This window comes from Trachemys scripta, chromosome 6, assembly GCF_013100865.1.
Source record: "Trachemys scripta elegans isolate TJP31775 chromosome 6, CAS_Tse_1.0, whole genome shotgun sequence".
Taxonomy (NCBI): Eukaryota; Metazoa; Chordata; order Testudines; family Emydidae; genus Trachemys; species Trachemys scripta.
Genome location: NC_048303.1, coordinates 77,549,166 through 77,561,361, shown reverse-complemented (window position 1 = coordinate 77,561,361; position 12,196 = coordinate 77,549,166). Strand labels below are relative to the sequence as shown.

The 12,196-nt window shown below is 35.7% G+C and overlaps 1 protein-coding gene across 1 annotated transcript in view; it reads right to left on the bottom strand.

The window, feature by feature from the left end:
* The window catches only part of ADAMTS19 (ADAM metallopeptidase with thrombospondin type 1 motif 19), a 266,472-nt gene that overhangs the window by 115,285 nt on the left and 138,991 nt on the right, over positions 1 to 12,196 (bottom strand). Inside the window, exon 8 of the mRNA XM_034773246.1 lies at positions 9,693 to 9,798. Coding sequence (XP_034629137.1) covers positions 9,693 to 9,798 — 106 coding nt within the window. The remainder of the gene's footprint in view (positions 1 to 9,692; positions 9,799 to 12,196) is intronic.

Below are 12,196 nucleotides of genomic sequence, written 5' to 3'. Positions count from 1 at the left end.
CCTTACCCACTGTGTATGCTTATTTGCACACATAGTAGGATCAGGCCCTAAAATGAGACAAGGACCCGAAGAAAGAAAAAGAATGCCAATTTACAATACAAATATTTTTTAACCTTTCAAGAATTTGAGGCCTGTGCCTAGAATAACGATTACTCTAAAATACTTTAATGCACTAGCCAATTAAGAATTATAACAATAATTAATAGAGAATAAAGAGAAAGAAAACAACAGAAAAATACAGTAGCTAACCACAGGCATGCAGAATATAAACCATAGCTTCAGTTAACCTATTAATTTTGTTGTGCGGGAGTTGTAAATACTTGATAAATTAAAAATGTAATTCAACAAGAGCAACTTGTTAGCATATATATATATATATATGTATATGCACTTAGAAACTAATAGAATTTTTAGGGGGAAAAGGTGCAACAGTAATGGAAATATGTATTATTAAGGAACAAATTGTAACCACTTTTTGAAATAAGCACCTGAGGGATATTTTCTCATCAGGCACAAGTACTTGGGGATACATGGAAGAGGCAGAGGATGTGGTCTCACAACCTGATGGTTCCCTGGGGCCCATTTTGAAGAAGACCTCTCAGGGAGGGTTAGCAACTCTTAGTTGCTTCTCTACCTCCCATTACTCCTCTAGGAGTTGAGTTACCTTTGACTAAGCTTCCTGTTCCTCTAAAAGTGCCACCACCTCTCTGACTGTAGTGCAGAGACTGAATGGTACTTCAGGAGGAACTACCTTAGGAGCAGACATCTGAGGGATCCCAGCTATGGAGAGGATGGAATCAACCTAAACTATTTTATTATTAACATTTGGGGAAAAAATAAAAAATGCCAAAGGGTACAGAGATACACTCTCTGTTACTACTGTGGAATGCTGGCTATTGCTTTGAGCACACAGAATCTACCAACTGTCTAGGAGGGATTAACCAAACCATAAAAAACAGGTTGCCAGCGGAACTGTGGACATTTTTCTGAGCAGTCAGTAATCCCACTTCCAACCCCAAACTCCAAAAGATAAAGGTCTAACCAAAAGGACATCAGCAGGATGAAGGTGATGAGTGAAAAATGCAAGCAGAGAGTAGTAGTGATTTGTGAAAAGTCATGGCTGGGTGAGACATTGCTAAAAAAATCTCATTTTCTGTACAGGGAATAAAAAGTCTCTTAAGGTCTTGGTTACTTTACAGCTAGCTTCATGTATGACTAGATTAGGCTCCACCCTGATATGCAAAGAACAGAATCTAATCGTAAGAGAAGATTGTTCTTGAGAAGGGAAAATTTTGATAGAATCTGGCTGAATAATATTTGAATAATTTATTCATGAATGTAACGATATTTTTAAAATAAATTACCCAGTGAATATTTTTTCATTATGGGCAAACCATTCACAAGTAATTATGAGACATTTTTTAACTAAAATATTAATGAATAACTTTTCTCCCATTATTCACCAAGTTCTATGGATACACTAGTGTGATCCAAATTTAAAAAAATGGACTTGAAGCCATAAGCTCTCAAGTTTTATCCTGGCTCTAATATTGATTCAATGTGTGTCCCTGAGCAAGTCATTTAACCTGTTTTTAGCTTTCTTTTCAGTAACATGAAGATAATACTTACTTAGCTAGCATAGGGATCTGTATGGGCACTGTATAATCAGTTATTATTTGTCCAGCATTTTGAGGACATAAAATTCTGTAAGTGCTGCCATATTATTATTGTTATATTGACGAGTTCATAGACAAATGACCTAATAGCCAGCTTTTATATGTTGTTAGTAATATGAGTTACATGAAAGGTATAGATACTGTTTATTCTGGTTAATAATCATGAGGCTGTGACCAACACGTGGCTGGTAACTCATCCCACAGCCAGGTCAACAAATAATTGTTTTTGAATATAAGAGAAAAGCAACATAGCTCATGGCACAAATGGATTTCCTCATGGAACTTGCAAGGGAATAATTGAGCTTGCAGGGGCAAGTGACCTTGTTACAGAGACATTTTGCTGATGTGCATAGCCAGCTGAATAGCCAGCTTTCTATTTAGCAAGTTTTTATTATGTCTCTATTAGATGAACATGCTGCTGGCCTAGGAAAACCAAACCCACTCCTTATTCTATGAATTTTATGCATAAATCAAAAGAAACATGTGGCCAAGGAATATTTGTCTCTTTCCAGCTATTAAGGCTCTAAGATAATGACAATATTTTAGAATATGCTTTGAATCTTATAACCATTTTAAGACCAATTAATGGTATTAATGCAATACATGTTCTAACAAATATGTTAAGAGTCATAAAGTTCATTGAGGACATGTAGAACATTGTACTTCGCCCTGCCATCTGTGTGAGCTTGTGACTTCTGCAAAACAGCTTTTCTTAATTCCCTCTGCCACTTACACCACTGTTCTTCCACGAAATGTTGGATTCAGCGAGGGCACAAGTGATGGAAAATTAAGAGCTCCCAATATGCTTTCTCATTCCATTGTTATATAACATTTTCCCATCCAAGTGTCATTTTCTCTGATATGGCGCCTACACTATAATTTACATGATATTTGCTGCATTGCTCACTGTAAGAAACTTGTGTATCCTGTGCTCTGTGCCTTTGCTTTGCATATGCATTATGTCATGCATGTAAATATGGAAATAGAATGTGGGACTGGGAGAGGAAGAGGAGCAAGTTTCTCAAGCATTCTCCTCTCTCCTACAGCAGGGGCTAAACGACAGGTAATCTGTGCCTCCTATAAGTCAATGCTGCTTCAGACTTAAGCTGTGCATCTGTTTCACCTTCCAAATGGAGTTTTTGCATAGGAAACACGTGAAAGAGAAAAGAATGAGTGTCGTCACAGGAAAAGCATGAAGGAACTAAACCTATGTGGGGGAGAGGAGTGCCCCACTATAATTCCTCTCTGCAAAAGCCCCTCAAGAAACATTAAGAAAACTTCATAATATGAACCTTCCCAAAGTGATCCTTTGTCCTTCTCATTCCGCCCATGTGTAACTCTACTGGAGTATACAGTTTGGGCCCTTGACTGAAGCATATATGGGTAATACAAATAGTTTAAAACTTTGCTGTGATGCTTTTATTTAACTTAATAAAATGAAACAAATACTTGGCCTGCTGATGGATTTTTAAATTAAAGTATCTAATAATACAGGGCAAGTGGGCAGCAACAACAAAGAAGAGGCTAAAGGCAAATACTGCAAACTTCAGTATTTCATGATAAACAATTCTATCTAAGGTTTATGTACTCAGTTCTATGCCAAGAATAATCACTGAACTATACCATGTGATCAGATGAAAAAATTATATAATTAGGAAAAGAAAACTTTGAGCCATCAGATATTCATTGAATTGCCAAAAAGAAGGCTAGCTCTGTTTATTAATGAAAAACATTGACATTATTTTACACAATCTTTTGTCAACTTTCTCACAATTATCTGAAATGTTTTTAAATATCTACTAAAGTTATGCATTACATAAAGTGTTTTCCACATATTGGACACTACGTTTCCAGGACACTACTCCAAAGTGATGTTAATTAAAGAATCATCTTGTAGTGCATTGCTCAAACACAGGTTGGAAAACTGAAAATTTTACCTATTTGGCTAATCATTTAAATTTCAAATGATAAAATGATTTTACATTTTTTAAACTTGCTAAAGAAATGCTGACAAAGCATTTCTGAGAGGCTGGGGGATTTGGATGCACGAAGCCTGCCAAGAGTAGATTCTTCACTCTGACTAGTTTTTGTACTGTATTTCTTCCAGCGCTATCTCTTCCTCTAGCTAGCTGTCTGTCTTCACAGGACTCATCAGTGTAAGTCTCCATTAGAGCAAAATATGCTTGGATAAAATAAACCTTGCCTGTTCTTAGAAATTGAACCAAACAAATTAGTTTTTGTGATTTTGAAAATTCTAAAAAGGGCATTCGGCTTTCAGTTTGCAGCCAACCAGAAAGTGAAAACAAAAACCTCAAGATAAACTGGATCCATCTCTAAAATCCCTATTTGCAAATGTATCTTCTGAAACCTTTCCAGAACCATTTGAATGTTTGGTGTTATATACTAATTTTGCCAGGAAAAAAAATTCTCAGCTGGTGTTTATCAGCATAGCTCCATGATTTTGAAACTCTGTCACCCACTTTTGATCCAAAATACCCAAATCTGTTAAAAAAGCTGAGGTGAGCATGGTGAATGATGGGGTCTTTGGAGACTTCATGGATAGGATACTTCGCTGTTTTTTGGCTGACTGGCTGCTCTTTGTGGGATCTACCATTATTTTACCATTGCTTTTATTTTATTATTATGGATAGGATGGATTTTTGATGTCTTGTCGGGGAGCCTAGACCTCGGAATAGGTGCCTTAAATAAAGAAATTAAAAAAAAAAATTGCTTTAAGTGTAGTTTTTCAATGTATTTTGTCTCTGAATCAGTTTTTCACAGCTACCTTAAGGTCTAATTTTGTTCTTATTATACACCGCTACCCCGATATAATGCTGTCCTTGGGAGCCAAAAAATCTTACTGCGTTATAGGTGAAACAGCGTTATATCGAACTTGCTTTGATCCTCCGGAGTGTGCAGCCCCGCCCCCCCGGAGTGCTGCTTTACCACGTCATATCCGAATTCATGTTATATCAGGTCGCGTTATATCGGGGTAGAGGTGTACCAGTATAAATTAGGAGTATCTGTTGAAACCAGTGGAACTACCCTAATGTAAAACCAGTCTGTGATCAAAGTCAGGTCCTACGTAATAAATAAAAGGAAAATTCTCTATGCTGCTTATGTGTTTTGTCAATTCAATAGAATAACCATTTAATAAAGAAGCAAGTGAAGTACGGTACCTTCTTTGTTATGAGGAGTTGATCCAAAACTGTTCTCTTACTTACACATGGATAATCTTAGCAGATTAAATAGTGTTTCCTGTAGAAATAAAAGTTTCTAGCTACTGTACAAAAAAGATAGCCCAGTGTGTGCCAAAAATAATATAAAAGCATGACTGTGCTATGTGATGATTGACCTCAAAATTGACCCACAACACTGCAAACCTGAAGACCTCACAAAAGAATGTTAACTGCTAACAATACTGTTATAATTGTATGTATGTAAGCTATTTGCTTAGCATTTTGTTCTGTAGTTAGCATGAAAATTCTCCAAAAAAAAAAAAAAAAAAAATCACACCTTCCATACTGTGGCAGTGTTTTTCAAACTTTGGGCAATAAAGTTAAGTTTCCAAATCCATAGTCAGTCATCTAAACAGAAGTATCTTGGTTTCCAGAAGTGCTGAGTAACCCCAGTTCCCATGGAAATCAAGGGGAACAGCAAGAGCTCAGCACTTTTGAAATCAGACCACTTCTATTTAGGTACCTAAACATGGATTGAGAAGGTGAGCTTTAGGCACCTTAGTTTGAAAACTTTTGGCTTTATGACTTGAGAGAATACTGTTGCTGCTACAGTTGAATCATCTTACTTAACAGGGCACATTCTGAAGTACAGTGAATTACTAAGGAAATGGGAAATAAAAGCAGTGTGAGAAATTGAAATAATGGATTCCTTATCTAAATTATGCCTTCAGGAAGACAGGCATGGACTCTATTAATAGAAGTATTAATGCTGATATTAATTGTTTAATCCTAATCTGTATTTCTTACTAAAATGCGTTAGAATGGATTTTTGTGCTGGAAAGCATAAAGGAAGTTATCATCAAGGTGAAATTAGTAACTAGGGGCCAAATTGTGCCCCTTGTGATCTGTGCATCGAGGGGTCCTCTGTGCAAGGATCTCCACATCTTCACAGGAAAAGGGATGTATGTGTCCACGACTTGCACAGAAGTATTCCACTACTCCCCCTAAACTCCTTGGAGAGCTCTGTGGGGGTAAGGAGGAGGTAGTGAGCAGATCAGTCAGGGCCAGAATACTTACATCATCCCCTCCTGCAGCCAGATACATAATATTTCCTCAGTAGCTTCCTCCTTGCTGAGGAATTCACAGCCAGAGGAGTGTTCAGGAACACAGCAAGAGAGGTCCTGGAGCTACTACTCAGCTTTCTGTGCCCCTATATAGGTATTATTGTATCAGATATCTGGCTCTATGGTATATTATTTTCTGGAGACAGCTATTTTAACACATTGATACAAAATGTTTCACTTGGTTAAGTAACCTGTATTGTGTGATCAGCTTTAAAATGTTAAAAACAAGGTTGGGTACATTTATAATAGCATTCTATAGGGAAGGTGTGACCACAGAAAGCTATTTTAAGAATTAGTTTCCTAGCTATACAGATACTGGATGATACCCAGTGAATGCTTCCAATTATTTATATGGCTCCCAAATTGTGCTAAGTGCTATTATATATTATTTATTTAGATTTTAAGCTCTTCAATTTATACTTGTACAGAGACTGAAACAACAAGACTCCAATCTTAGTTATGTCCTCTAGGCATACTGTAATAAATACGTAAATAAATGTTTCCCACTAGAAGAGGGTTTCTTCAAATTATTATAAAAAAAAGCTGCAAATGAAATGGAAGAACACACACAGGCCAAGTTCTACATAAGAGAAAGGGGTGGGAGGAAGCTATGAAACAGAAGCACAAAGATTAAGTTCCACAGATACTGTAACAGGATATTTTACCTCCAAAATCAAGATTAAGCCCTTGTAGATGCCAAGCAGAGTCAGCATCTTGAGCCTCATAGGCCAACAAACAATGAACTCCTATTAGCCACTAATTTACTGTAACAAAGCAGCAGTTAAATTTATCCCAAAGGAAAACAGAAGCTGAAAAGCCATAATCTCATTTTAATAATAATTTAACTAATTGAGTGGGGAAGTCTGAAACTGGTAAAATCTAAAAACAAGCAGTTCAAAATGTGAATGAAAGAAGATAATCCATGTTGATTCCACTAATCTCATATTTCAATGTATCTTTTAACAGAACTAAGATCATGAATAAGAGGTTGTGGTTCCCACAGGGGGGGAAACGTGCATTACTGAGTCAAGGCATTTGCAGACAAACTGTAATATAGTGAAACACCTCAGTAATTGAGTAACACCAAAGATAACCATCTGTAGCATGTACTGTTTGGTAATTCCATGTGGCTTTTGTTCCTAAAGAATTCTGGAATGTTTCAGATCTAAATTTATTTCTGCAGGAAACAATCAGGATTTTAACTTGAAAAACTGTTTATAAAAATCACTTTAAAATTTTTTACAATGCTAAAGCCATTTATAATAGTAGAGTATTTTTATTTACAGCTCTCTGAAACATGTTTTCAGCTTTATGACGACTGATTTGGCTCCCTCCTCACATCTAAAGAGCTGCAGCAAAACTGCACAACACATAAAAAGTACCGTATTTTTCTTATCACGGTATAGAGAAATGTTATTTATTAGTAGAGTAAAAGATGTCATATATATTTCAATTTGTAATTTAGACACAAAACATATATTCCATGCTATGATACAAAAATTAGACAGGTTTGAATGGAACAAACTATGCTGATTGGCTGTGCGCCTTTGCCCTCTTCATTCTCTGTTCCTCTGCTGCCAGTCTTGCTTATGCTTTCCACCATGCACCTCTCTCCTTCCGCTACCTATTTATCCATCCCAGTTCTTATCATCAGTATCTGAGCACCTAATATCTTTTCCTTCCATTTCTCGTTTTTCTCTCACTCATATTTCCTTTCCTCATCCCCCTCCACTTTATGCTTGTAAACCAATCCCTCTCTAACCACTCTCCTTACCTCCACCTCTACTCCAACCTCCACCAAAAAACTCTCTATATTATCATTGTTCAATAGAATGATGTTCAAAATGTATTCATGGGGAACTGTGAAAGCTACATATAGAAACTCCTTTGTGTGTACTTAATGGAGAGCATAAAAATGACATTAATAATAAAAATAATAGTATATTCAACCATGACTACAGAGCCATAAGTACATTAATATGTATTTACAATTATGCACAGCGGGTTATGAGCATTTTGTGGATATATCAAAGTAGGTAACTGAGAAAATACTCTCAAATGCACCACAGCTCTGCAGAATTGTTCTATTAGGAGTCTACAATTAGGTCTGCATGTAGGTCAGACAGAAATCCATTCCAAAGTACAGAATATACAATTAAGGAGTTTGATATGCAAAACCAAACCCACAAAAATTAAACTATTAATTATTTTCAGTTGCATAAGACACTTCAATTCCAGTTCTGAAAATATTGCCAAGTTTTTGCAAGCATACTTGTTTGTACTTAATGCCGTGTGCGCTAAATGTGCTCTTTGAAAAATCTTGCCAACAAGAGCTCATAAAGCTTATTTATTTATGCATTTTATAACAGTGGATGGTTTTCATTGTCATCTACAAACCGGTCGTGGGTTTTTTGGTTTTCCCTTACATTTCATTGTATTTTCTCTGAGAATTCCTTTCTATAAGCAGCAGATATCCAAAAATTAATTTAAAGGAAAGTGTTTATTTCTATATTTTTTTTTAAAGTTTAAGGAATTTAGTGGCCTTAAATTATTTCTGTGGAAGGGATTCACCTGGAATGAACATCCCTGTAACCTTCCTCACCATCCTCCATGACTGCATAGAAATCATTCATCTCTAATTCACCGGTAGAGGCTATCCTTAAAACCAAAATCTCATTTAGTATTGACTTTCTTCTTCAGTATTAGATACTGGGATCTCAGTTTTCTAGACAGTATGATTACAATGTTCAAAAGTGGCTTCCAATTTAGGGTGCCCATCTTGAGACACTTGATTTTCAGAGGGGCTGAGAGCTCACATTCCAACTGAAGTCAACAGCAGATGCAAGAGCTCAGATGGAGATGTCTAGTGCAGAGCCTCCAGAAATGATGGTCTCAAAAACTGAACTGCTTTTTAAAACATTAACCTAACTGATAAACTTTTATCAAATATTGAGGGTTAATACAGAAGATTCTCCTCGAGTAAAATTTGCAGTTGTAAAGCACTGACTTATTCTTTTTTGAAGGGTGGGGAGATCAAGCAGTGAATTCCAAGTTTGATATCTAATTTGTTTTGGCAGCATATTGCTTTTTTGTATTAAGTTTACTCCTTATTACTCCCTACTCCCCTTCTAGCCAATAAGAACAACATCTGGTTGTAAAGAATGTACATCTTCAGCTTCAGAACAATCTGTGTGCTGTTTGGGGTGGAGGAAAGCTAGTGTTTTGATGACCATTGTGATTTAATAGGAACTATTTTGAGACTGGCAGATTCAATAAAATCTCAGTCAATTTATGATTTCATTACATGCTTTTTGGCAATATTAGTCAGAGTTGCATTTGATGCATAGTACCAAAATCCCCCAAACAAGTTCAGGAGACACCTGTTTTTTCCCCAGATTAAATTAGATCTTCCAAATGTTCTAATGAATTATTGTATATATAGAATGACTAATGTGCCATTCAAAGATTTGTTTTCTTGATTTATGTGCTATATTGACAAATTATGTCAATTTTAACCAAAAAATGAATTTCCGTAACTTATCATAAGTAATAGCCTTCCTTAATTAAAAAACAAGAACACACATACACAACCAAAGCTCATGTGTTAAGTGATAACGGATAAACTCCTGAATTAAAATTAAAATTAAAATTAGAGTCTGGAATAATACATGCCAACAAATGTTAGGAATCTTTGTTTTCTTTCATGTACTTACTTGTGGCCCATCTCATGGGCAATGGTAAATGCGAGATTCAGACCATTGTCCTCTGCAATAATACATTTTCGTTTTTCACTGCACATTCCACTCAAATATGCTATACCTAGGAAACACAACCACCACACCAGGATTAATCATTATGAGTATTATTTATTATTAAAACTTACACTATGGCCCTGGATTGGGACCCTATTGTGCTGGTGCTGAACTAATATATAGGGATGTACCTGCCCTATATTGTTTACAAACTAATTAAAGAGAATATGCAATTAGTGAATATAGCATCAATAGGATAGAAGGGAAAAGAGAAGATCAGGATAGTGACAATATCACTCATTTACACAGTATATAATGTGCACAAAATTTGTTCTGAAACAATGTTATGTATTTAAATAAGGTAAATACAGTAACATTTGTAATACAGTAAATTTTGAAAATGTAAAGTAATACAGTAAAATTTGAACAGCATATTGTTAAAAAGGGCAATACAAATCTGATAATTTTATCCACAAATCTGCACAATTTTTTTTGTTAATTGACTTTAGTGTTATTTTCTGTTCTTCAGTTTCTACTCTTTCATTTTAACATTAGTATTTATTATTTTTTAAGCACCAATATGGAGTTCAATGCACAAGTTATAAAGGAAGACAAGTTTTTACAGGAAACCTCAAATTCCATAAAACTATACCAATTTTTAATAGACAGCAGTCTAACTATCACATTTATCATAAATGCCAAGGACAGTATCAAGCATATGATTTAAAACCTAGGATTTCAAAAACAGGAGCCTAAAAGTTAGACACTCAAGTCCATGATTAGGCTCCTAAATAAATTACCTAATATTCCAAAATGCTGAGCACCAAGCAGCTTTATTTGACTGAGATCATTTATTTAAAAACCTAGGATTTTAGGCTCCTATTTTTAAAGATCTTGGTTTAGGCAGTCTATTTGATTATTTACATATTCCAAATGTACAGCCTATTTCCTATGGAACATCCCTTCAAAGGAATGGTGCCCTCTGGACCAACATATTTGTTGAATGTTTCTGATACAATTAAACGGCTAGAAGCATTTGGAATTTAGTCATAATTAGTTTTCTAAATTTACATCTCATAGGATGAAGTCCAAATATTTTAACTTGTCAGCCTGCAAACAAAAAGGCCTTATTTACAGTAGGAATTTTAGGCAATACCCCCATTGCTGCTCTGACTAGGTTTGCACAATGCAATGGTTAAATTGTCTGGGGGTTAGTCTATACTAGTGCTCCCACTATTGTCAGCACCAATGGAGAAATGCTAGAAGAAAGGTAAGAGAATTACCTAACTTCTCAGTGTAGACACAGCAAAAAAGGCAACTGTGTTACACTGTGAAATGTTATTTTACATTGGGAAAGCCCTCTCTATGGGCTTTGTTTGCACAAAAAAGTGAGATGTCCCTGAAGGTTTTCCACAACATACCTTCCTCACACCCCTACAAAATGGAACATAAATACAATGTGTTGGCCTAAAAGCAGAGAAAGCTCTCGACTCTTCTCTGGCTGGTGAAGTCTGGATGTGGCAGAAGTAGCTGGTGACTGGTTGAGGAGTTTGAGGCTCCCAGCCTTTCCTGCCAGTGGGCAGAGCAGCAAAGCAAATGAGAAAGGGGAAAGAGGTGCCTTAGCCAGCTCCTCTCTTCTAAAATGATGATGTTCCTTATATAGGCTTAATGCTTCCCTCCACCACTGCTTGATTGCTATAGCTGCTAGTTCCCCTTACTATTCTACTGGCTCTCACAGGCATGATATAGCACTGAACAGGTAAATCCTTTGATAGATTCCATATCTATTGCAAGGAAGAAACTATAACCAGTAGTACTCATTACAAACAACAAATATCAATTTACGTAACCAAGGCTTCTTTGTACACATAGTTCTTATAAGTGCGTTGATTACTGCTAATCTTCTAGGAATGTGAAGCCTGCATTCTACTTACATTAAATTAGATTCTGATTCTAGATACAGCCAAAAGCATCATATTTAATTAATGCTTTATTCCTTATTAAACAAAGTTGACCTTATACATGAAAGACACATCAAATACTAGCTACTGGATGTAAATCAGCCAACTACTAATCGAGAACTAGTTTCATGTCTTGTCCATGGTTATTAATTTCATGTGTAAGGAAAAAAACTGGCTTTGGTAAGCAGCTGCTCTTGTTTAACTATCACAAAAAAAGACTGCAGTGAATATATATATATATATATATATTCACTGCAGTCTTTTTTTGTGATAGTTAAACAAGAGCAGCTGCTTACCAAAGCCAGTTTTTTTCCTTACACATGAAATTAATAACCATGGACAAGACATGAAACTAGTTCTCGATTAGTAGTTGGCTGATTTACATCCAGTAGCTAGTATTTGATGTGTCTTTCATGTATAAGGTCAACTTTGTTTAATAAGGAATAAAGCATTAATTAAATATGATGCTTTTGGCTGTATCTAGAATCAGAATCTAATTTAATG